Source organism: Mustela putorius, unplaced genomic scaffold (assembly GCF_011764305.1).
Source record: "Mustela putorius furo isolate JIRA1106 unplaced genomic scaffold, ASM1176430v1.1 tig00003845_pilon_pilon_pilon, whole genome shotgun sequence".
NCBI classification, from domain to species: domain Eukaryota; kingdom Metazoa; phylum Chordata; class Mammalia; order Carnivora; family Mustelidae; genus Mustela; species Mustela putorius.
Genome location: NW_025421998.1, coordinates 89,135,863 through 89,160,671, shown reverse-complemented (window position 1 = coordinate 89,160,671; position 24,809 = coordinate 89,135,863). Strand labels below are relative to the sequence as shown.

Here is a 24,809-nt window from a genome sequence, read left to right as displayed (position 1 = left end):
CAGCAGGGAGTCAGCTTCCTCCTCTCTCTTTCTGCCTGCCTCTCTGCCTGCTTGTGATCTCTCTCTGTCAAATAAATAAATAAAATCTTTAAAAAAAAAAAAAGCAAAGGACTTTAATAAACATTTCTGCAAAGAAGGTAGATGGTGATTGAGCACATGAGAAGATGCTGAATATCACTAATTGTTTGGGAAATGCAAATCAAAACTACAATGAGATAGCTCCTTACACTCATTAGTGTGGCTACTATCAAAAAAGCAGAAAAAGTAATCACTAAATTCTGAAACTAACATTATACTATATGTTAACTAGCTAGAACATAAATAAAAACTTGAAACGTTAAAAAGAGGAAAACAGCAGTAAAACAGAAAACAGTGAGAGTTGGAAGGGATGTGGAAAAATTGGAAACCTTATGCTCTGTGGGTGGGCATGAAAAATGGTATAGCCACTCTGGAAAACAATATGGTGGTTCCTCAAAAATTAGAATTACCAAATGATCCATCAATTCCATGTCTGGGCATACAGCAAAAAGAATTGAAAGCAGTACCTTGAAGAGATCATTTGTGCACTTATGTCTTAGCTCACAGTAGCTTAAACACGGAAGCAGTCCAAGTGTCCGTTGTCAGATGCATGGATAAGCAAAATGTATAAATACAGAGTAATATTATTCAGCTTTAGAAAGAAAGGAAAAGAAATAGTCTATGATTCCACTTATGTGAGGTATTTAGAGGAGTCAAAATTATAATGACTGGGAGGGAGGAGAAAATGGGGAGTTTAGTGGTATATATATTTCATTTTTATAAGATGAAAAGAGATACGGGGATAGATGGTGGTGGTGGTTATACAACAGGTGGAATGTATTTAGTGCTGCTGAGCTGTGCACTTTCAAGTGGTTAAGCCAGTAATTTTATGTTAAGTCTGCTTTACCACAATAAAAATTTAAAGAAAATATTAGAAGTTCCTCTTATGTCATCTGTATTATGTTCCAGTCTATTCTTCATGCCACCCCCAAATTAATTTTTCTAAAACTGCTTTGTTTATATCATTTCTGTGCTCAACAATTTCTGTTGGCCTCTGGTGTCTACCCTTTGTCTATCTTTATCTCCCACTGTTGTCAGAATCATCCCTAATACTTAACTAATTACTTAACTTTTACCCCAAAACCATCTGTGGCTTTTTGATGCGTGATATACTTGCTATTCCTACCTTTAATGTTCTTTCCTCCTTTCCCCCTTCCCTCAGCTAATGTGTAAATCTTTTTAAGGGCCTACATAAATTTGAACTCCCCTAGGAAATGTTTCTTAATTGCCCCACTTATGGTGGCTTCTCTTTCTTTTAAAGATCTATGACATTTATGGTTTAAACAGATCATTCAGTAATCAGCACCGGTTGATACTTGTTGGTGTACACCTGTCTCACTGACCTAAATGTCTCCAAATGTAGTGGCCTCTAAGCTATATCTTAAAATTATTTGTAATACCCACTTGACCATAAAATGAATTGATTTATTGCTATTTTGTAAAAATACTAACTAAAGGTGCCATTCAGTGAATTCCAGACCTGTCAAGGTGATGTTTATGCAGAAGATAGACTGGGTATACTGATGGGATACTAACCCTTGTTAAATTTTTCTAGAGCAATTAAATGTGGTACCAGTAAGGTGTCTGGGTATCAGGGTAACTTTGTATGTATTTACAACCAATAAAAGAATTCAGAGAAATTTGGAATCTTACTTCGTTTTGCTGTAATTCTCTGTAATATTAGTATCTGGGTACTGATACTTATCTTTTATTCATGTGCTAGGTTAAATACAGTTAGTTATGGAAATGCCTTGCTAGGTCACGGTTGTAGTGCTTGTAAAGATCTTGTTTTGTTTCTAAGTCAGCAATTCTGTGTTACTCTACTGTTGTACTGCATTTTCCCTATATGGAAATCAAGTTTTATGTCTTTGTTTGAGAGTGAATAGTTTACACAAAAGTTTCTATTTTGTATGTGTGCATTCGTACATACACATATGCCTCTCTAGGGTTCTAAGTAGGATATTGAAATAGTAAAGGAAATTTATTGCTCTTAAGAACCTGTAGAGGACATTTGAGTGACTTTTATGCCCTCTGTTAAACACCTGGAAAAAATAGGTGAGTAGTATTTCAAGAATTTTAATGGGGAATTTATTTATTATGTGCACAAAACTGAACAATGAATTAAATTTTTGACCTACTACAGTAATACTCATTTTAAGCAGTATCTTTTTTTTCTTTGTAAGTTATTATTTCACCCATTGTTCTTGGAGAATCTTACTAGAATGTACATTGCTCAAGGATAGGGGTTTAATCTTACATTTCTTTGTATCCTCAACATCTCAGCTAATATCTTTACATCATATCTTTACATCAGTGTTATGATAATAAAATGTCTTTTTCTGGCTTTGGGGAAGTTTGTTTTTATTTTGTGAGAATGACTTTACTCTGATTTTCTCTGATGTGTTTTCTTTTTACAGCCCCATTGACAAACCTTCAGATTCTCTCAGTATAGGGAATGGTGATAATTCCCAGCAGGTAAGATTTTGATTCTGTATCGCTTCATTTATCTTCCATTCCCTGAAATGGCATTCTATGCAAGTAAATTTTCTGGGTGGTGGAAAATACTTTAAATACGGAAACAATTTAAAAATACTGTTAGTGGATATTTTAAAGTCTGTTATAATTAGTCCTCCTTTCTTCCACAGAATATACTGTTAGGGTATAATTTAACCCTTTCTTGATGACTCAGAATTATCCTTATGACCACATGTTTACTGTACTGTGTGGCAATATATTAGTGTCCTAAGAATCTACTGATACTATTGGTCTTTTTGACCCTACTCCAAAATGGTTTCAAACTAGCATGCCTTCTTCATTCTTGATTTCAAGAGTCATTTTTCTGTTACATGCTCCCAGTTTTGCGTCTTGTCAGCTTTAATTTTCTGTTTCTCACAGTGTCCTTGCCCCCAGCAGTTTTCTCTTTCCCCCAAATGACTATGGGCTTTGAAATAATAAACCAAATAGTTCAAAGTTGTATCTGCATTGATAGTGATCCACATTGAGTGAGGTCCTGAACTTTGTATACTGCTTTGTATCATCTTGTCTAGGTGCTAGTTTTTCACTGTGTAAGTTCCTATATACCTTCCTGCATTGGTACAGAAAAATGTAGTTCTAATCTGTTCCATAAGGAATGTCCAGTTCCCCACAGTGTTTGTGAGAAACTTAGGGATCTAAAATACACTGCTTTTCCAAAATTTTTGCTCATAGGTTCTATGAAAGAATTTGCAAATCAATATGTCCTTTGTATATTTTAGGTTAACATTAAAGATTTTTTCATATTAACTTAAGAATCATGTAATTTTCAGGGTATTGTAGATATTGGTATTTTTAAATAAAAGCACTACATTGCTTTTTAATAAGTATCTAAGAGATTCAAATATCAAATATTTTGTTGCTCTGTCATTTTAAGAATTTATACTTTTAAAAAATATATATTTTATGTATTCATTTGACAGAGAGGGATCACAAGTAGGCAGAGCAGCAGGCAGAGAGAGAGGGGGAAGCAGGCTACCTGCTGAGCAGAGAGCCTGATGCACGGGGCTCAATCCCAGGACCCTGAGATCATGACCTGAGCTGAAGGCAGAGGCTTAACCTACTGAGCCACCCAAGCGCCCCAGAATTTATTCCTTTTTTTAAACAATCAAATTTTACATCATTCCATGTTCTTCTTGAACTCATTCTACTCATTCTACTTCTGCGTTTACAGAATTTTAATACAGTATATAAATAAATAAATAAATAAATATATATATATATATATATATATATTTAAGATTTATTTATTTAAAAGAAGGAACATGCTCATAAGAGAGCGGGCATGAGCAGGGAGGAGGGGCAGAGGGAGAAGCAGACTCCATGCTGAGCCTGGAGCCTGATGCAGGGCTCGATCCCAGGGCCCTGAGTTATGACCTGAGCCGAAGGCAGACACTTAACTGACCGAGCCACCGAAGCGCCTCAGCAATATAGTTTATTCTTGACAGGCGTATACCTCTCTCAAAAATATACATGAATTTTTAAGTGGAAACAGTATTTTTTTTCTGACACAAGGCTTTAAATGCCAATTTTCTTTCTTTTAAAATTTTTTTTAAAAAGATGTATTTACTAGGGTGCCTGGGTGGCTCAGTGGGTTGGGCCTCTGCCTTCGACTCGGGTCATGATCTCAGAGTCCTGGGATCGAGCGGGCATCGGGCTCTCTGTTTGGTGGCCTCTCTCTGCCTGCCTTTCTGCCTACTTGTGATCTCTGTCTGTCAAATAAATAAATAAAATCTAAAAAAAACCCAAAACCGACCAAACAATAAAGGTGTATTTACTTATTTGAGAGAGAGAAAAACTTAAGCAGACTTCCCACTGAGTGCAGAGCCCATTAGGGGGCTCAGTCTCCGGACGCTGAGATCATGATCTGAGCGGAAACGGAGTCGGATACTTAACTGACTTCACCACCTAGGGGTCCCCCAACTTACTTTCTTCTGAATTTTTATTCATAGTTCTGATTTGATCAAAGCAACTTATATAAATAGAAATTTTGATAAAATTAATCATTAAACACAAACACTAACATTGTATTAGGAATTCATTTTTAATGAGATGGATAGGTCTCTGTTACAATTGCTTTTCATGGGGCACCTGGGTGGCTCAGTTGGTTAAGCATCTGCCTTCAGCTTAAGTCATGGTGCCAGAGTCCTGGGATCAAGCTCTGCATCAGGCTTCTGCTCAGTGGGAAGTCAGCTTCTCCCTCTCTCTCTGCCCCACCCTCCTTGCATGTGCACGTGCATTCTCTCTCTCTCTCAATAAGTAAAATCTTTAAAAAATATATAAATAAATAAAATTGGTTTTCATGTATCCATGGGTGAATATTACCTGTTGGTACAAGGAAACAAGTTTCAGCACCGTTAGTCATGTTTTCATTTTTGTAAATGTCAGTGCTGAGTGTCTTATTCATGTAAGTGGATGGAAGAAAGAGTATTATCATATCATACTTTTGAACTTCTGAATTAAATACCTAAGAATCATATGAAGAATCATCACAAAAAATATTTATTTATTTTAAGATTCTATTTATTTATTTGTCAGAGAGAGAAAGACAGCAAGAGAGGGAACACGAGCAGGGGGAGTGAGAGAGGGAGAAGCAGGTTTCCCGCTGGGCAAGCAGCCTGATGTGGGGCTCAATCCTAGGACCCTCTGGGATCATGACCTGAGCTGAAGGCAGATGCTTAATGACTGAGCCACGTAGGCGCCCCACAAAAATTATTTTTAATGATGTGTTTAGAAATAACATGATAAGATCTTTTTTCCATTTTGTTTAAAACTTAAGTATTAGGCACCTGGGTGGCTTAGTTGGTTGAGTGTCTGCCTTCAGCTCAAGTCATGATCCCAGAGTCCTGGGCTCCCTGCTTGTTGGGAGCCTGCTTCCTCTGCCTGCTGCTCCTCGTGCTTATACTCTCTCTCTCTGTCAAATAAATAGACAAAATCTTAAGAAAAAAACAAACTTAAGTATTGGGAATCATTTAGTTTGCAAAACAATCTAGTCATTAGTCACTTTTATCACCAACCTGAGTTTTCCTAATAATATATTTGGTGCTCTCAGAAAGTTTTCACTCCTGGTCAGATTACTATAGTTAGATCCCAAAGAGTGAGCAGTAATAGTCTTTTCTTTGTAAAGTGAGAAGATAGATTCTGAAAGGAGAGGAGACTGACTTAGTCTTCTCAAGGAGGAGTCAATTTTAGAAAAGAGTACATATGTAACTGATGGATTTTTTGCAAGTTCATGTTCTCATACAAAAGTCTTTAAGCACCCCAGTTTGAAGACCACTGTTGTAATGCCGTTTGTTCCAAGCTTTTTTAACGGCAGCTTATTAAACTGTATAAACTTCTATTGATTATTCTTTTCTTTTCCTATTTAGATATCTAACAGTGATACGCCTTCACCACCACCTGGTTTATCAAAATCCAATCCAGTCATCCCCATCAGTTCATCCAATCACAGTGCACGGTCTCCTTTTGAAGGGGCAGTAACTGAGTCACAGTCGTTATTCTCAGATAACTTTCGCCATCCCAACCCAATCCCAAGTGGGCTTCCTCCTTTCCCCAGCTCCCCACAGACATCCAGTGACTGGCCTACAGCACCAGAGCCACAGAGTCTCTTCACATCAGGTATACAGCAGTACTACTGCATGTTAATATTTTTACTCAGGCTGAAATGAGACCTTGCTTGATGTGCTTTTACCACTTTAAGCACCCCCACTCCATTTTGCATAAGTTGTAAACATTTAAACTGCATGGAGTAAGATGGTTGGATAAGTAGTTAAATGACCTAGAACTTACCGTGTTAACAGATTTCTCTAGAAATCAAGGGATAGATCATTTCTCTGATAATAAAATGGTTATTCCTCTAAGAATTTTTAAGGGCTTACATTTTTTTATCGTATTTGTGTTTAGATAGTTAAATTTAAGTTTTGTTTTTTTCTCCAGCTGATGAAGAGGTTTGTTAATATTGAAAATTATATTTTGGCATTTTTGAGCCGTTTTTATTTTTATTCATTCTAAATTTTCTAATTACTATGAAGGATGGCATAAAATTAACATTGAAAATATAGCACCTATTATCAGTGGAGCAGACAATTTTAAAAAATACGTAAAGTTTTAAGTAGGTTTTTTTCATTGTTAACAATTTTTCCCCTAGCATTATATAAAGCATATATTCAAAATTACTTAGACTTTGTCTTTGATAAGTGCATTTTTAAAAATAAACTTTATTAATTGAAGTCTGTCACATCGTATTTATTACCTTATTTCACTGAACTTTTTCCAGGTTTTGTTTATGAATAGCTTAAGGTATAATTTGGGTTTCAAGTACTTTGTTTTTTTGATTACCAAAATCAGTCTATATCATTCAGTTTTTTGAACTTGGTAACTTAAAATGAAATCATTGCTAGAAGTATATGAGACCTTTTATAACATTATAATCTTTAAAAAATAATTTTTTTTATTAACATATAGTATATTTGCCCCAGGGGTACAGGTCTGTGAATCATCAGGCTTACATACTTCACAGCACTCACCATAGCACATACCCTCCCCAGTGTCCGTAACCCAACCACCCTCTTCTTAACCCCTCCCCCCGGCAACCCTCAGTTTATTTTGTGAAATTAAGAGTCTCTTATGGTTTGTCTCCCTCCCGATCCCATCTTGTTTCATTTTTTCCTTCCCTACCCTCCAAACCCCCCACTCTGCCTCTCAAATTCCTCATATCAGGGAGATCATATGATAATTGTCTTTCTCTGATTGACTTATTTCACTCAGCATAATACACTCTAGTTCCATCCACGTTGTTGGAAATGGCAAGATTCCATTCTTTTTGATGACTGAATAATATTCCATTGTAGATATATACCACAGCTTCTTTATCCATTGTGTGTATATATATATATATATACCCACCATATCTTCTTTATCCATTCATCTGTTGATGGACATCTAGGTTCTTTATAATATTATAATTTAATATGCTAAGAAATCATACAGATTTTGGATATATTTGCCTTTATCTTGTAATACGATGTGTTTAACTTTCACTGGTATGGACACCAGTTAGGTGTACAAGTGAGCTATGTATTTTAAATTTATCACTAATTGTCTTCCCAACAGAAACAATCCCAGTATCATCCTCTACAGACTGGCAAGCAGCATTTGGCTTTGGTTCTTCTAAACAACCAGAGGATGACTTGGGTTTTGATCCCTTTGATGTCACTCGAAAAGCCTTAGCAGACCTGATTGAAAAGGAACTGTCAGTCCAAGACCAGCCTTCCCTTTCGCCCACATCTCTTCAGAACTCCTCTTCACACACTACAACCGCCAAAGGTCCGGGCTCTGGATTCCTGCATCCTGCTGCACCGACAAATGCCAACTCTCTCAATAGTACCTTTTCAGTCTTGCCACAGAGGTTCCCTCAATTTCAGCAGCACCGAGCAGTTTATAATTCATTCAGTTTTCCAGGCCAGGCAGCCCGCTATCCTTGGATGGCCTTTCCACGCAATAGCATCATGCACTTGAACCACACAGCAAACCCCACCTCAAATAGTAATTTCTTGGACTTGAATCTCCCGCCACAGCACAACACAGGTCTGGGAGGGATCCCTATAGCAGGTAGGTTCGTTTATAGCCTTTGAAAATTTGTGAATAACTCATGCCTTCAGGTTGTTGGGTGGGTAGGGAGGGAATTTTTGAGTAACAGAGAGTACTTATTATTCTTGGAAATTTCTGTGGGGAAAAAAAGTCCTTATCATAATCTAAAAAAATTTTAATTGGATGGATGCCTTGTAATATTGAGCTTTATAAGGATGGTGGAGTATTATACCTACTTACAACTTGGAAGCATTTTATTTAACAGGGTAGTTACTAAACTTTCATATGGAATATAAATGCACAGAGAAAAAGAAAAAAAATGTGCTCTGAAATTATGGTGCTGGGAAGTCCAACACCATGGTACAAATTCCAATTATACATTCTGAAAGTAAATTGATTCAAAAAATTTTTTTGAAATGGTAATTAGTGAGAGCATGAGGGATAAAGCCACTCTCTACTTTTGGCAGTTACTTATTTTGACTGATAACACATGCGCAAACACACACACAAAAACTGTGCTATATGTTAATAAAATACTTAATATTTGAGAACTCTGATTATTAATGTTTCACAGACATATGTGTATACTTTCTGTGAAAAAGCTTTTGTTCAAGGAGAGCTACTTTCCCTTTTGGTCTGTCATGTTTTTATTTCTGGGGAAAACATTAGGTTCCTCGTAAGTGATGCCAGACTACTTCTGGTTTTGTACTGCTACCCTTGAAGGTTTCAGAACTTTGGGGTTTTAAGGTCCCATATGACATTTATTAGATCGAGTGACTTCTATATCTACAGGAATTCTTCTTATTAATAGCTTTTTAAAAAATTTACTTAATTTGGATTTTAGAGATGACTGGTAAAAGGGAGAATTTGTCTCTCTCCTGATTTTCTGAAGTAGGATGGAATAGTCCCTACTCTGTTAACATAATTAAAATAAATAAAATTTATTGTTATCCCTTGTCATGGCCTTTAAGATATGGCATGGCACAGTCTTAACTGTAATCATGTTACCAGCAAGTCGTTTGTTCTCTTGTGTTTAGCAAGGTTGATAGGTGAATTCGAAGAGATCCATCAGAGTTCTTTGGCTCTGTTCTCTTTGTGACCAACCACATTTCATTTTCAAGACAAATAGATGGGTTAAGAGAATATGGTTTGTGGCTTTTGATATAGTGAATTTAACAGGTGATACAGTGAAGTTAATTTACATAAGCATGTTACACCAATGTAGCTGTTTGTATATTAGTGGGACTCATGATATTTGTTCATTTGATTATGGTAGTTAGTAGGTAATTCAGAGTGACACGTTTCAGTCTTCTCATTCTATGTGATAGTCACTTGTGAAACACTTAAGTACTCAGTTCCTGATACTGCTTTTTTTTTTCTTCCATTCAAGACAGTATATTAGAGTGTGATTTTGTTTTGTTTTGCTTTAATCATTTAGAAACGTGGCATTTTAATGACTGGTAGTGCATCTCATAACTCATTATAACATTAAGAGTTTAAGTTCCCCTAAATATCCTAAACATTTAAAAATAAAATAATAAACCAATTACAATATTTGGGTTCCTGTTTGCCCAGCAATGAACTAGGCCATGTGGGTAATATAAAAGAACTATAAGATATGGGTACTATTTCCAGGTATTTTGCAGTGTAGTTGAAGAAATAAATTTAATATTATGTATGAGAGTGGTAACTATATGGTAACTGGAATCTAAGAGCCTATAATTATTGGGGAGGCTTCACTGAAGAAGTAGGAATTGATCTGTACTATGGTATCTTGGATTTGGGTTAGTGGGGAAAAGAGAAAGACCTTTATACTAATGGGAACTCCTGAGTTAAGGGGTGGAGGCAGGAATTAGTATGTCATTTCATTAAGAAGCAATGGAACTGCCTTCAGTAATGGGAAGTGCTTCATGTATTGTATAAATAGGACGGACGAGAACATGGGGAGCTCTGACAGTGAGGCAACACAGTGTGGACTTGATATTATAGGAAGAAGGGTGCCTTTGTGGGACTTCAGTTCTTAGTTGTCTTCATTGTATACTTTTATTTGACTTATTACATGACTGTCTTCAGTAAGTTATCTGTTCTTCTGATTTCACAGTTACCATATTTTCCATTAGCACAGAAAGAATAATTTTAACCCAAATATTTCAAGTCAGTATATATTGTGAGAGTGCCACAGCAGTAATGAATAATTACTGATTTGTGAGTGTAGTCGTCCAGATGTTAGTCATTTGAAATCTTCATCTAAACTAGATACTTTATGAAAAAAATGTGGCATTAAATTGTGGTCTTACCTTTGTGGGTTTTCCTTTTAACATATACTCAACTGTAGAGCCTAAAATACTTTTTTTTCCCAGAAATTCTAAGAATGAAGTCACCAACTTGTAGGTTCTGAATCATTGTCATATTTTGTGGGAGGTTGGGAGAGTTTGTTATTTCAGATTTTCAGTTTTTGACTCTGCATACTTGTTTGGTATTTAAATGGTGACTTATGATTAAACTTTATTATTAGATCATTTTTAAATCTCTGATGACAAGAGAAATTGTAGTTTAATGCAACAAAATATTTAAAATTGTTATTAAGAGTTACACAGAATACTCTCATGTCCTATAAATATTTGGCAAATATTTCAGGAAGATGAATGTGCTAAACCTCAAAACAGAATAATTACATATTTGTAGCTGGATCATTTAGGATTTTCAGTAACAATTAGAAATGACAGAAAGTAAAATTCTAGAAAACTATGTTCATTTTAACTGTGTCTGATTTGAAGCAATTTAATACCTAAGCAATATCTGCTTCCCCCACCCCTAGTTGTAAATCAGTTGTACTTGAGTTGAACCCTTCAAATAGGTTCAACTTTGTATCCTGAAATGAATATCATGGTATCTTAACCAGGGTAGCTGTTGGTGAAGTGCTTCAAAATGGAGAGTACCTTCTATTTCTATGATACCTGCCACTATAAGATATGCTTAGACAGTATTCAACACTGGAAAAGGCATGTATATTTATTTATTCTTTAGCTATGTAGAGCAAAACACGGTAGGGTCCCTGGCCTTTAGGAGCAAATACTCAGGTGTCAGTCACCTGTATATCCTACAGATACCATGTCTGTATTTATTATATATTTGTATTTAAATTTTTAGTTTTGGTTTGTTTCAGTTAAATTATTAAAAATTGGTATGTCTGAAACCTATCATGGGAAGGACAGTTGCCAGAGGCTTGACAGAAATGCGGCTTCCATTTCTTACGCCTACATGAAAACTTTTTTTGTTTGTTTAAAATTAGTTATTTTCTTAATTAGGTAAAATCCTTTTTAGCAGCATTTTCTTGGCTGCTCATCCAGTTTGCTAAGCCTGGAAGGATTTTTGAAATAAATATTCTTGGGGGAAAACTTTGATTAGTGGACAATTATAGTAGGTCCATTCAGATCTTTTTTGTTATTGGAACCATGTGCTTTTGTTTAAGAAGTAACTTTTCATAAAAAAGTGACTTATCTTGTTCAACTAGTTCTTTTAGAAAAAGCAAAGCTGTGTTCCAGAAAGGTTAAATAATTTGTTAAAGGTCAAACATTCAATTAGTAGTAGAATTAGGACAAGGATCCAGATTCCACATTCAAACTGAAGTGTTTTTCCAGTACGATGTTGTTCACCTTCACAAATGAAGATCACTGGCATGTACTTTAACTTGGCTTTCTTCCCATAGTAATTGATTGTTGCTCTCACACACTTTCAGGTCCCTTTTCATCAACAGTAACTATTGATGAGACAATTGGCCCAGCTCAGGGATATGGCCTATAACTTACAAAGTAGAATGAAGTTTATTGACTTGATAAAAATTAATCTCTTGCGTAGTCCTTATCAGTACCATGTTCTCACCAAGAACTGTAGTCTAGAATTTCCTCTACACAACTTTCTTGCTATGTACTTGGAGTTTATAGAATTTTGGCCAATTTACTGAAAAATTAGGAAATAACCTGTTCTAAAGGCTGAGAGTCTTCCTTCATTGTGTTAGTTAAATCTGTCAGTTAAATATTTCCAAATGTAATTTTGCAGATTTGTTTTTCAAAGAACTCTCTGCCAAGATGTTTTTTATTCTATGATGCTAAAAATTATTTGGAAAACAAATAATATTAAGTCTCAGTCTATTAAGCATTGTTGGTTTAAGATATTCTTAGAGAAATACTTGAAACTGTTTAGGATTGGATTTTTTTCATGTTTTTGTTCATTCAAATTTTACTTGTAAGAGGACATTTTTCTTTAAATTTTATTACCGAATTAGCTATTTTAACAGTGACTTGATTGGATTTTGAGTCATATGTGAAACAAGTCACTTGTAGTCCAGTAATTATCAATTATAATTAGGAGAACTGATCTCATTTCGTGTATTTCTCTGACCTAGAAGTAGTCATCTCGCTTTCAGTCAATTGGATCGTTGTACCATTAGCATTTATTCTTTTCTAATTCCTTCAGAGTACACAGTGAATTATCAGATGCTGTGTGGTAATTTGCTGAATTGATATTTATATCTTTTTGTTTATTTTTTATGGACATAATTTCTGCCTTTAAAACATGAATTTGTCATTTTTCCTTTTAAAAAACATATTTTCACATCTGTGAACTTCTTTTTAATTTTTTTCACAAAATACTATTAACTGTTAGTATCTGAATTTAAAAGGGGTCCAATTGGCTTGGAAAAGAATGGCTTTCCTGGTCTCTCTCTTTTTTTTCTTTTTGTCTATTTATAATCCTAAATCTATTATATTTGTTCTTATATCTGACATAGTATTAAATTGAAGGGTGTGTTTATAGTGTAACTACTTTCTAGGTACTTGATAAGTTTATATTTTAAAATTCATGTCTTGTTTCACACCCAGATTCCAGCCATTTAAGCATGTATTTTATATATGTATCAGTATTCCAAATATTGAAATCATTTTTAAAGGGACTGTTAACAAATCTAGTCACCCATAACTAGACCATGACTGACTTTTCCACAGGGGAAGAAGAGGTGAAGGTTTCGACCATGCCACTGTCAGCCTCTTCCCATTCATTACAACAAGGACAGCAGCCTACAAGTCTCCACACTACTGTGGCCTGACAACAGAACTGAGAGGAGAGGATTAGACTCTGGGGTGCTTGCATGGGCAACCGGATTTTTGCATGATTCCTTTCTGATTTCGCATTTAATGTATACACCCAAAAGAGCCAATATAAACGTTCCTCATGCCTACAACTAGTGTGTTACCTCATAGTTGCTAAAGTATTTCTTCATTAGGCCTTTAACACGATTTATTAGCATAATAATTTTGGCATTGTTTCTCATGAGTGATACTATTTTTAACTCACACAAATAAACTTGTAGTACTAATTAAGATCCCAGATGAGATTAGCTAGAATTGTTCTTATTTTGGCTCTATTACTGAAATTATGCAAAGATAATGGTAGTTCCTTGTTTTCTGATTTGTGAAAAAAAATGGTAATATCCTAATATACTCATGAAAAAATTGAAAATTAAGATAATGTCTATTGCATTTCTTTGAATACTTGAGAAGAAAGAAAACATATAAAACAAAATTGGTGGTGTTGTTTAATGCTCAGAAGGATGTTGTCAGCAATTATTTTTAGTTGTATGGATTTATAGCCTATATTAATGCATTACATGTTTAGAAACTGTTTTTGTTGTCTCTCATTTGCACATTTGCACTTTCTTTTTGAATGGTTGTTAATTATATTTAGAAGGTTAATTATTATAGACTAAATGCAATATCTCTTTTCTAATGCACTGCCTAGTATACCAGGAAATGCCTCAGAAACAGAATTTCAACTTACAGTTGATTTATCAGAAACTTGAATATGGGGTAAACATTGTATGTGAGAAGCAACCATAGTAGTGTAACACTTTTATGGAATGAACGGTAGTTCTGTGAGATACCTGTTTGGAAACGTCATTGTTTAAAAATTGAAATGTGATAATAAAGCTATATTACAAGTACCTGGCCAGAATGAGACTAAGGTGGAGGAGAAGAGATTGGGGATCCTCTAAAATTAGGCCATGTAAGTTGTTGTAGGTAATTTTGATCACAGAAGATAGTGAAGTACTTTATTAGGGCATGATATACAGTGATGTTTTTGGATAATACACAGTTTTTTCAAAAATAGTTTTAAAGCTGATAAACTGAATGGAGTTCTGAGCAGTGGACAAAAGCTGATTCAGAAAAACATGACCATATTCTGCCTGATTAAATATCTGGGAAGAATGGGGAAAGTCAGATCTCTTCTTGACGTTTTCAAAAAACAATTACGATAAAAGATATGCCTTTATTTGTTAAAAATATTAAAAGAGTAATGTGAATACCAAAAAAGGAATCCTAAGGATTTTAAAATAATAATTATTTAAAAAACACATTAGGAGATGAGATAATATCATGTTGGCATTTTTCAAGATTACCTCTCTATATGAAGTCTGGTTATTTTCTGTTAGGTATAATACAGCAAATGGAATAGCTTTGTCCTCAGGTATAGTGGGTAAACTAAAATCTGTTCTTTGATGTCCTTTGATTTGGTTAACTGAGGTATAGGAACAGGTAATCATCTAGCCATTTAAATATTTTTGTAAGATTCTGCATAAGTGACAATCTCTAATTTCTATTCAAAACTGACTTTAGGGCAGCATTACAAGAAATTTAGAAAATACAAGTAAAACACTGTCGACTTATTAGACAGAAGCCTTTGATCATGGTTTAATTACAGTTTCATTTTTGCTGTAAGAAGCCAAGACATCCACTTAATGTCTTCTGTGGTGCTAGGGTTCCTAGGCTTTGGGCTCCCTGTAGTGAAGCTTACTAATAGATAGCTTTCTCTAGCTATCAGTGCAAGCCTTTCATCACCTGGATCTGCTTACCAAGACAGATGGTTTCTTTACTTTACTTCTTTGTGTTGAGAGAGCGATCTGCCTGTTAAACAAGGCTTCTTTCCTGTGGTCGCTTTCTCTCTCCTTTTTCCTTCCTTGCCAAGGCCAAAAAATTGTCAGGTATTTTATCTATACTTGCTAGAACCCAAAACTCTCTCCCTGCCTACTTCTTTATTCTTCACACTTTTGACACACACCAAACATCAGGAAAATGCATCTTGGGCACTTAGGTTTCAGTTTAATTATTTTCACATTGAAAAGCTAAAGATTATCCTTTAACTTTGTAATTTTGAGCCCTTGTAAGCCTAGAATAATAAGTCTCACCATTTTGCTTACCTAATATTTCGATAGTATAGTTTTTTTAAAAAGTTAAGTCTTGAAATCATGTTGGTAATTAATTATATTAAAGCACAGAAGAAATTACACAACACGTAAAAGAAAGTACCACTTCATATAGCAAGTAAGTTGATGAAGCCAAATGATGGTAAAGAATGAAAAATTCTAAAAAATTTCAGAATAGTTTTTGTTAAATGAATGTCTCATGCACAAGGGAAACCTTTTATGCTTTTACATCCCAACTTTTTAAAAAAGTAACTAGTCTGTTTCTTAAATCAGAAACTGTAAACGCCAGAATTCAGAACCCTTTGGATGGACTAGCGAAGTTTTGTACGTATGTACAGCTGTCCATATTTTTCTGTGGAGAAAATCCATAGCTATTAGATTTATAAAGAGCTTGGTGGTACCCCACCCCACCCCCCACCCCAGGAAGAGAATTTAAAAACTGCTACCCTGAAATGACTTTAGTGCCACTGTAGGAAATAGAGAACTGGAGTGAATGATTTAAGTCATGATGAATGTAAAGTGCCTCTTTTTTTATTTTCTTAAAGATTCCATTAGAAAATATTTTCTGATTAATGATATTTTCCTTTTCATTCTACTGTCACATGTTTTTCCAGGTGGTGCTTTTGTATACTGCCCTTATTACAACAAAATATTAGTCAAATATTTGAGAGCCTATTCTGTATGGTGACCTTTAGTTAGGTCTTGAGGGCTGAATAAAGCGTAGATCCTGTCATTTAGTATAACAGTCTAGTGACAGTTTTATTTCAGGTTGTTTCTGTAGGGTCAGCTCTTAATATATTTTAACAAAAATCGTTGCAGTGGTCTAGACTCATTACTCATTGCTCTGACGGTGGCAACATAGGGTATTAAATATTGATACCTGAAAATTAAAATATGTGATAATTTGGAGGGGGTGATAAAAATCTTAATAGGGAAGACATACATTCACAATTTTGACTTGAGTATCTTAGTCATGTGTTTATGCTCATGTCTCTAACTCTTAGTGTTCTAGGTGTTAAATAGAATTTTCTCTATATATGTTCTTTTAAAGAAAATACTTGAATGCATTGTGTCTGTGCACATTTTTTATTGACATTTTTCCTATTCGTATGGCGTTCCAAGCACCTTCAAGATTGCCAGAGCTCTTTTCTGCTGTGACACACGTCCATAAGGTAGCTACTCCCACAGAGACGTTGGCTTAGAAAGCCAAGAAAAAGGAGGAATGAATTGCAGGTGCATAGAAGTCTTACAAAATGATAACCATTGTGTTATTTATGCATACATTAAAAACTAGAGGATGTTTTATCTTTTTGAGTTACAAGGTTTTTAGACTTTTCTGTTTACTTGATCTTTGAGGTAGTCCCAAATTTGTGTAATTGGCTTAGGGATGGATATCATACAGTTGGAAACACAATAATGTTTTTAAAAAGGTTATCTTATAAAGAGGTGATAACCCAAAACAATGATACGTCTTTTTCTATAAAATATAGACCAAAGTCAGTTATCCAGTGTCAAGCTAGTCCTTCTGCCCTTAGTGCTGTATCTTTCTCCTCTGAGTATTTTTTTAATCTGAGTGAGTACCTACTGCTTGTCTCCTTATGTTGAGTAAATGGCAGTAATATACGCAGGTATTTCCACATGAAATGTCTAGCGAACTAATCAAACGCTATGGTGATACAAAAGTAAAAATAGGAATTAAAGAAGTTAATGTAAGGTGGGGCAGGGAAAGGCTTCATAAAGTATGGGGCTTTTCGATGTCGAAGGATGGCTGATTCAAGGGGAAAATAGAATAAAGAGAACAGACGGAACAAAGAACCAGAGACAGAGATTGGAGTGGTCTCTAGTGATTAGGAGAGAAGGACAGTGAGGAGATGGACTCATTTGAGGTATACATGTCATACAGAAAAGTAGAATAAGTATGCAAAAGCCTTGAAAACTGGGAAGGATAGTTTAATCTTGATATGGATGTGGTCAGTGATAGAGAACTCTAGGTTCTTTGCTGAAGATGTAACTTGATTGTAGCATTTTAAAAAGATTAGTTTGATGATGTGTTTGCTTGAAACTGGGACCACTTCGAAAGAAACTTACAAGTTTCCATTATGTATATTGCTGGGCAGTGCAAATAAAATGGCCTGGATTAGAACAGTAATAGTAGGAATAGAGAAGAAATGATGAATTAGAAGCCAGAAAATACGAGATCTAGAAAAAAGCCTAGGTGTCTGGTGACCTTTAAAAATTTAACTTTCATAAAGGTACAGATGGAAACCAGATTTCTAGGATTCATGAGAAAAAGTCAAGGATATGGCTACAGCAACCATTGATTACTTAAGATATTTGGCAACTAAGGGAAAGAGAAAGACAAGACGCTTACCAGATGGGTGGTAGATCTTAGAATGCATTGCTTTAAGGTCGGGTGGGTATTTAAATATTTAAAAGCAGAACTTACAGAGCTATTTGAGAGGAAGAAATGGACAGTGCTAAAGAGAAGGTAGGCTAATCCAGTAGGGTAATGGATTTCTCTAATGCTAGGAGGAGATAAGCTCCGGAGACAAGGTTAAGTTAGGGACTTAGCTTTAGAGAAGAGGGCACTGTTCTTTTCAAGGACACCCAGAAAATCTAGGAAAGAGAAGGTGAAATTAGAGAAAATGAGAACACAGGAAGGGACTCACATCAGTTATTATTGAATGCATATTGTGTGAGAATGGGGGTGAAGAGTGAAGTTGGGACTCAGTAAAGAAAGGTGATTAAATAAACCTGTGAAATAAGCCTAGAAGTACATCAGAAAGAAATTCAAGAATTGCTGAGTGAAGATAAGGTTCAAATTAAAAACTTCTAGAGTCCAAATGTATATGGTTTTATATATTTCTCTGGTTCTGCACAAAACATCAAGGGTAGACAAAGCAAATATTGAGAGTTTGGTTAGAAGGTGAAAAAGAAAGGGATACAAAAATATGCAGGAAGACAACATTGAAATACCTAATCTGTGGTCAAGAAGAGTCAGTCCACTAAGGCAGGAAAGAATCAATGGTGTGAGTGTGTTGAAGGGAGTTCAGTGACTTTAGGTTTTGGTGAGGTCACAGAGCAGGAATAGTGTTGTTAAGGGAATGACAGATTAGGAGGCTGTGGTCAGCATGATGACGGTTAGTGCTGAGTGATGAGTGAGAACCAGAGAAAGGATGGCATCTAAATGCCTAACTTCAGGGCTGGAGGTTGGAAAGGCACCTGGCTTTCGTAACCCCTGTGTTTCTTCTCCACTCACTTACCTTCCAGCCATTTCTTGAGAGTAAGAAAGAGAATTATAGAAAGCATGATACTGCTTAGGGAATCCTGGGTCAGGTTTTTTGTAAGTTGAAGACCAAGGAAAACGCCCTGTGGGATGAACGTTCCTGCAGAATGCAGGGGAAGGCTTGGGAAGAGCCAGGGATGAGACTGGACAGGTGTAGGTAAGCCCAGTGAGAGGGGTGGTGGACATGTTACTTATGATGTAGAAGACTTAGAGGCAGTAGGTCTGGTAGTTGAAGAGCCTGTATTACAAGTAGGAGCTAGTTTCTCCCAAGCACACTTGGGAGAACCAGCCCTTCTTATTTAGGTGTACTGGGTCATTCTGCTTTATTTCTATAGCACATTGGAATTAAAAGTAGTAGATTAGTGAAGAGTAGAAGAGAGAGAAATTCAGAATTTTATTATAACATGTTATAAAAATGTTTTGACAGTTTGTCCCCAAAGAGAATGTGTCATGTGAATAGATAGATATAAACCTACAAGTTAATGAACTAATCTATACTTACATTTTATATACTTAGATATGACCTTTAGGGAAAATTGCTGAAGGTAAAGTGAAACAGGGATAAAGATATAGATAAATAAAATTTTTTCTTTATTTAGTTAATAGCAAATATGCCTACTTTGGAAGTACTCTTAGTTTATTGACACTAACATATTTTTATTAGACTTTTTTATTAACATATAATGTATTATTAGCCCCAGGGGTACAGGTCTGTGAATCGTCAGACTTACACACTTGACAGCACTCACCATAGCACATACCCTCCCCAATGGACATTAACACATTTTTAAACTCACTGGACTTGATCCATGTGTGTACGATCCATGTATGATATGTCAGCTGACATATCAACTATGATACTTAAAAGTGATAATACTTCAAAGTACAAGTCATTGCTCAAGAATGCTCTTTGTGAAACCATGCTGATGGATCGAAAAGCCACTGCTCCTTCCATCTCCTTTCTGCCCTGTGATTTGCTGCCATGAGTATTATTCTTACCAACCCTATAATGCTGGGCATACCAGCCTTTAATACCGGCTTCCTTAGTCGGGATCTTTTCCCAAGGAATCATTCTTGAGAATCCAGGATTCACAAAGAGAATCTGTTCTATTCCATAATGTTTCAGAGAGTCTGCCCTGGGTTTGAGTTATATGAAAATCTAGTTTATACCTGTTGGGCACCTAGAACTGAAAGAAAGCCTAAGCAATCTAAGCTGCTTCAGAATTGAACTGAAGTACTTAGAAATTCCATGAAACAGCTGGAAGTTGTACTTAAAGAACCAATCCGTTCTCTCCAGGCTCCTTCAGACTGTACTTCCTAAGGCAGCTACTGACTTGACTTCGTTCTTAGGCCACTTCATGTGTGCAATTATTCTGAGGGTTCCTGGAAGTTCCCACCTGACTCAGGAGCGCACTGTGCTTATTGTTGTTCAGGCTCACTATTGTGCTCTCTTAAAAAAGCAACACTACGAAAGCTTTCCCCTCCTCCCCGCCTCCATAAAATGTATAAAGCCTCTAGAGCACCTAGTACCTTTTTTTGTTGTTGAATAGAAGGGAAATTCATGTAACATACAAATAACTAAAGTGTGGTGTAGTCCTGTTTTTTAATTATCTCACTGTTACAATAGCAAAATAAAAAACTCACTCCAGCTGTGAGAATTTGGGCCTATTTTTTGTTGAGGCTGTGTGCATCTGGACTTGGTGTTTTACCTTGTAGGGTGCCATGCTTCTTCACAACAATGTAGTTTAAGATTATGGGTGAAGCAACTTTTATATACTACCCTTTAAAAAAAGGGAGGAAGGCAAGGAGCTGTAGGTAAAAAAGGTTTAGGATACATGTTTTCCTGAGTAGGTAAAAGTGTTTGAAACAACCATCTGAATAGTTTTGAAATAGCAATAATAGTCTTTCTGTCTTTGTGACATTTGATTAGCATCATGGAAGAAAGGTTTGCTTAGCAGAGATATATACTATAAGTGTAGTGCTCTCCATGGGTGTGAGGGTGAATGTGTGTGCGTGCACGTGTGTTGGTTTATGCTTAGTAATTTTCATTTAAGTCCTCCACTTAACATAGCAGAGGAAAAACCCTCTGGCCACTTTTCTGCGACGTTTCATGTATTTATTCCTGCTATGTTCTGCTTAACTCATATGTTCAGGACAAATGATGCATTTATATATAGTCTGTTTCTAAACATTTTTTTTTTAAAGAAATAAAGACCCTTTGAAACGCAGCAAGGCTTATCTGAACAAATATTTTTGTAGCCTTTTCTCATCAGATTTTAGTCTCACTAGTAGGCATATCCACCCCGTGTCATACTCTTTGGAAAAACCTAAGGGAAGGATAATAAGAAAACTTCTGTCGGAATAAATTTCAGAGCTTTGAAATCTATAACATACTCTAACAGCCTGACTTTTAAAGACCAAGTAATAATGATAATAATAAACATGGCACAGAAGGAATATGATTTGCCCACAATCCCATTCTAACAATATAAAGTTCTCCTTAGCCCTCACCATCTGAATTTGCCTTCCTACATGTAACTCACGGAGAAGGAAACTTGAAGATCCAGAATATATCTCTTCTGTAAACTTTGTTGTATCTTACAGCTTGATTATTGTAGTAGTTCTTGCAAGTCAAGGGCTTTCAACTGTGAATATCAGTGCAAATAATGAAGGCTTTCAAAGTGTCTATCTGCTGATGACTGTTAATACAGATCCTGTAAGTTTTGGAAACTGATATTTAATGTGACCTAGTGATCTTGGAGTAACATTAGTGACAGGTGGAAGAGGATGTAACCTAGCAGGTATTAGTACATAATGTAGACTTAAACTAAATACCAATGTCAGAACTAAATAAAGAATAAAACAGAGGTGGAATTAAATTTGCCCAAGAATTTTCTGCAGTGCCAAAGAGCATTTAAGGACCAGCATGCACGATCACTAGACTGGTGACATCTCTAAAAGAATGAAAAAAATATATATAATAGTAATGGTACCAAGATGTACTACCCTCACACTAAAGCTGTCATCTCAGATTCATCTTGAAGAACTATATGCTACACCATGTAAAACAATAGCATATCTGCTGATAATGTTTCAAAGAAGGAGGTTGTTGTTTTCAGCATAATGAAACAGAGAGAAAGCTCCACAAGGATTTAAAGATGATAATACCATCACCATCTCCAAGAAGAAATGCAGGAAAGCTGACTGCAATCAACTTTTGTAGCCTAGTGCTGTTTCCTTATATGGTGAGATCTTATCCTAAGGACTGTGCTAACATTTACACTCTGTTATCAGTCTTGCATATTGAAATCATATGTATATGGAGCAGAATATAGTGATCTGAAACATTACCGGGATGTTTTTTAAGTATCATCATTTTATATGTTGGCATTTGTGAGAAGACCGATACCCTGAAGCTGCTTATTTTTTCCTTTATTACATCTATCAATTGGGTATCCAGCTAAAGGTAAAGGAGGACCAGTGTTACGACTTCATCAACCAAAGTAGGAAGTTTTATTATTGGCTTTAAGCAGAATGTTGGGCTCCATACCATTGTTCCATTAGAAAAATGAGTTTTAATTGAAACTTATAAATATGGATTACTGATCTATATGCCAAAGCAGGCACCCCCTAATCCCCAATTTAGGGTAAGATTTGCTATCAGATATGTTTCATTTTACTTCTAAACCATTAATTAATGTAACTGTGGTCTTCCCCAGACCCAGATAGGTATAACAAATCTTGAGTTTTAGTGTAGTCAGTGCTGTTACGTGTAAACTCCCAAGACCTCACCTGTATTTTAAGTAATACTTGATTGGAATAAGCCTATTACTAATATAAGCAAAGGTCTCATAATCTCCAAATACACACATATATCCCTGCATTTTATAAACACACTTTCAGGTTTTAATTCTTAACCACCATGAGTCATCCTAATACCTTGTGTTTACTTCTCTGTGTTTTTTTTTTTTCCCTTTCTTTGGATAGAGAAGAAAATCATCTTTCCCCGTATAACTTTTCATAGCTAGAGAGGAGTTCTCTGCTAGATAACGTGCACTCCCTGTGTGATTTCCCCTACACCATCCCTGACAGGCCTGGATTTCCCTTTTCAGAGAAGCAGCTCTCCCTCTCAGGCTGTAGAGTGTTTATTTGAGGTTCTGTGATCATTTACTTCCCAGTTACCTCCCCAGTCACCAGTCTGCCATCTTTCAGCTTATTTCCAAACTGGCATTTAGTTTTAGGTGACCTTTTTTTTCCCCTTCTCTCTTAAAACAGCACATTTAAACAGTAAGTACACTTTGAGTTTTGAAGTAGATTAACAACCACTGCAACTCTTAAATGTTGAATTGATAAAGATTTTTGACATTGTAAGCTGGTATTATCCCCTTTCCCCAACTTCTGATTTATTTAGTTTAGCTCTTTTAAAAATTATTTAATATTCTAGACAATATGACTAAAATTCAGTGTTTTAGAAATATGTATAATTTTTAATAGAATTAATTTTTTTCCACTGACATGTTAATTCTAGTTCGGTGTAAAGCTCCAGGATATGGTGAAATAAGAATTGTTGTTTCTAATTTGAATTTGAGAATGTATTCATTCACCTGGTGTTCTTTCCTTCTTTCCTTCCTGCCTGCCTTCTCAGTAGGGCCCAACATTGATTAAGAATTGGTTCTGTCAAGAATATCTTTGGCAGTCCTTTTCAAATCCAACTTTAATAAATCATAGCTAAGGATGAACACTTAAATAAATGTGTATTTTAAGTGATTTTTAAACTAAGGCCGCTTAGTGGACTGGTGGTGAGCATTTAAGTCTTTGAATTCAAGGTTCTTTTTGAAATGCTAATCTCTACAGGAGTATTATCTTTTGTAGGTCTGGAAAGGATGCATTCTTATTAGGACTAATTCTTTTTAAATTGAGACATCATTTGAGAATTGGAAGCAGAAAAGTTTATTTTCCCTAGTATGTGAATAAGTAGTATAGAGAAAGAAACAAGCAAATAGTCTTATTTTTTTTAATCAGACATTTCATATAGCTAAAATAGCTAAATTTCACAATATACATGCTTGTTTTGAAAATCAAACATTTATTTGTAAAAGAATCCCAAACTATAACAAATATATCTCTTTGGTTTGTAACTAGTACAAGGAGAAAGAGCTCCTAAAGATATGTGCTTGCTTGGTCTGTTGGGTTGGAAATGTTTACCACCATATACATCACTATGATTATACCCATGTCTGTCTGATTTAGTTTTAGTATAAGATAATGAGAAAACTCTTTCATTTCCTGAAATTTTTTCCTGAAATTGAGAAATAAAGCAAATTATTGTTTTAATGTCTGAAATGGTATTTTCTAAGAATGAAGCTCATAGCTGGGTTATGAAGAATTTGTCAATTAAAGTCATATTTCAGAACATGGATAATTTTAGTCTTTTGGGGGAATTTTTCTGACTTTGATTTAAATCCATAAGATAAGAGCCATCTTTCAGAAAAAGAGGAGACTGATCTTCACTGTTAAAATAAAAGTAAGCTGTTTAATTAAATGAAGTAAAAAACTGGGTTTGGTGTTTTTTAATAACTTAAAAAATTTGGAAATCTTTTAATTTAGAAAATTGTGAACTTCAGAAATCTTAGGAATTTCAGTAGACACATAAATGTACAAGGATTTGCTGGATAGGTAGCAAAATACGTTGGTTATGAATACAAGCTTGAAGAGGAACTTATACTCCATAAAAGCATTTTATTGGCACTAAACAGTCAAAAGCTATCACTGGCTTTGCTCACAGTGGCCAGCCTCTAGTGAACCACTAAAGACAAAACAACAAACAGAACAGCATCACTTTTAGGAAAGAAGATACAGAGTAGACATTCCGAAAATGTTTGTTCAATGAAATCTGATGGTTGAGAGAGTGATATTGATATCTGATTACTTCTGGAGGCTGCAAAACCTGGGTGTGCTTTGTGTTGCATCTAGACTTCGGAACCACTTATTCAGATTCCTTAGAACATGAGTCACAGCTTTCCTCTTGGTTGTTCTGCGGCTTTCAGCGTTGGCTCCCCTCTCCAC

The 24,809-nt window shown here is 35.4% G+C and overlaps 1 protein-coding gene across 6 annotated transcripts in view; it reads left to right on the top strand.

The window, feature by feature from the left end:
• The window catches only part of CNOT4 (CCR4-NOT transcription complex subunit 4), a 140,120-nt gene that overhangs the window by 99,560 nt on the left and 15,751 nt on the right, over positions 1 to 24,809 (top strand). For 4 of the 6 annotated variants that reach the window (XM_004741704.3, XM_004741703.3, XM_004741706.3 and 1 more), the window contains exons 8-10: positions 2,496 to 2,553; positions 5,979 to 6,228; positions 7,723 to 8,220. In XM_004741704.3, the coding sequence (XP_004741761.1) occupies positions 2,496 to 2,553; positions 5,979 to 6,228; positions 7,723 to 8,220 (806 nt within the window). Of the gene's footprint in view, positions 1 to 2,495; positions 2,554 to 5,978; positions 6,229 to 7,722; positions 8,221 to 13,202; positions 24,078 to 24,809 lie in introns of those variants that run through there. The other 2 variants (XM_004741708.3, XM_004741707.3) reach the window with 1 other exon arrangement.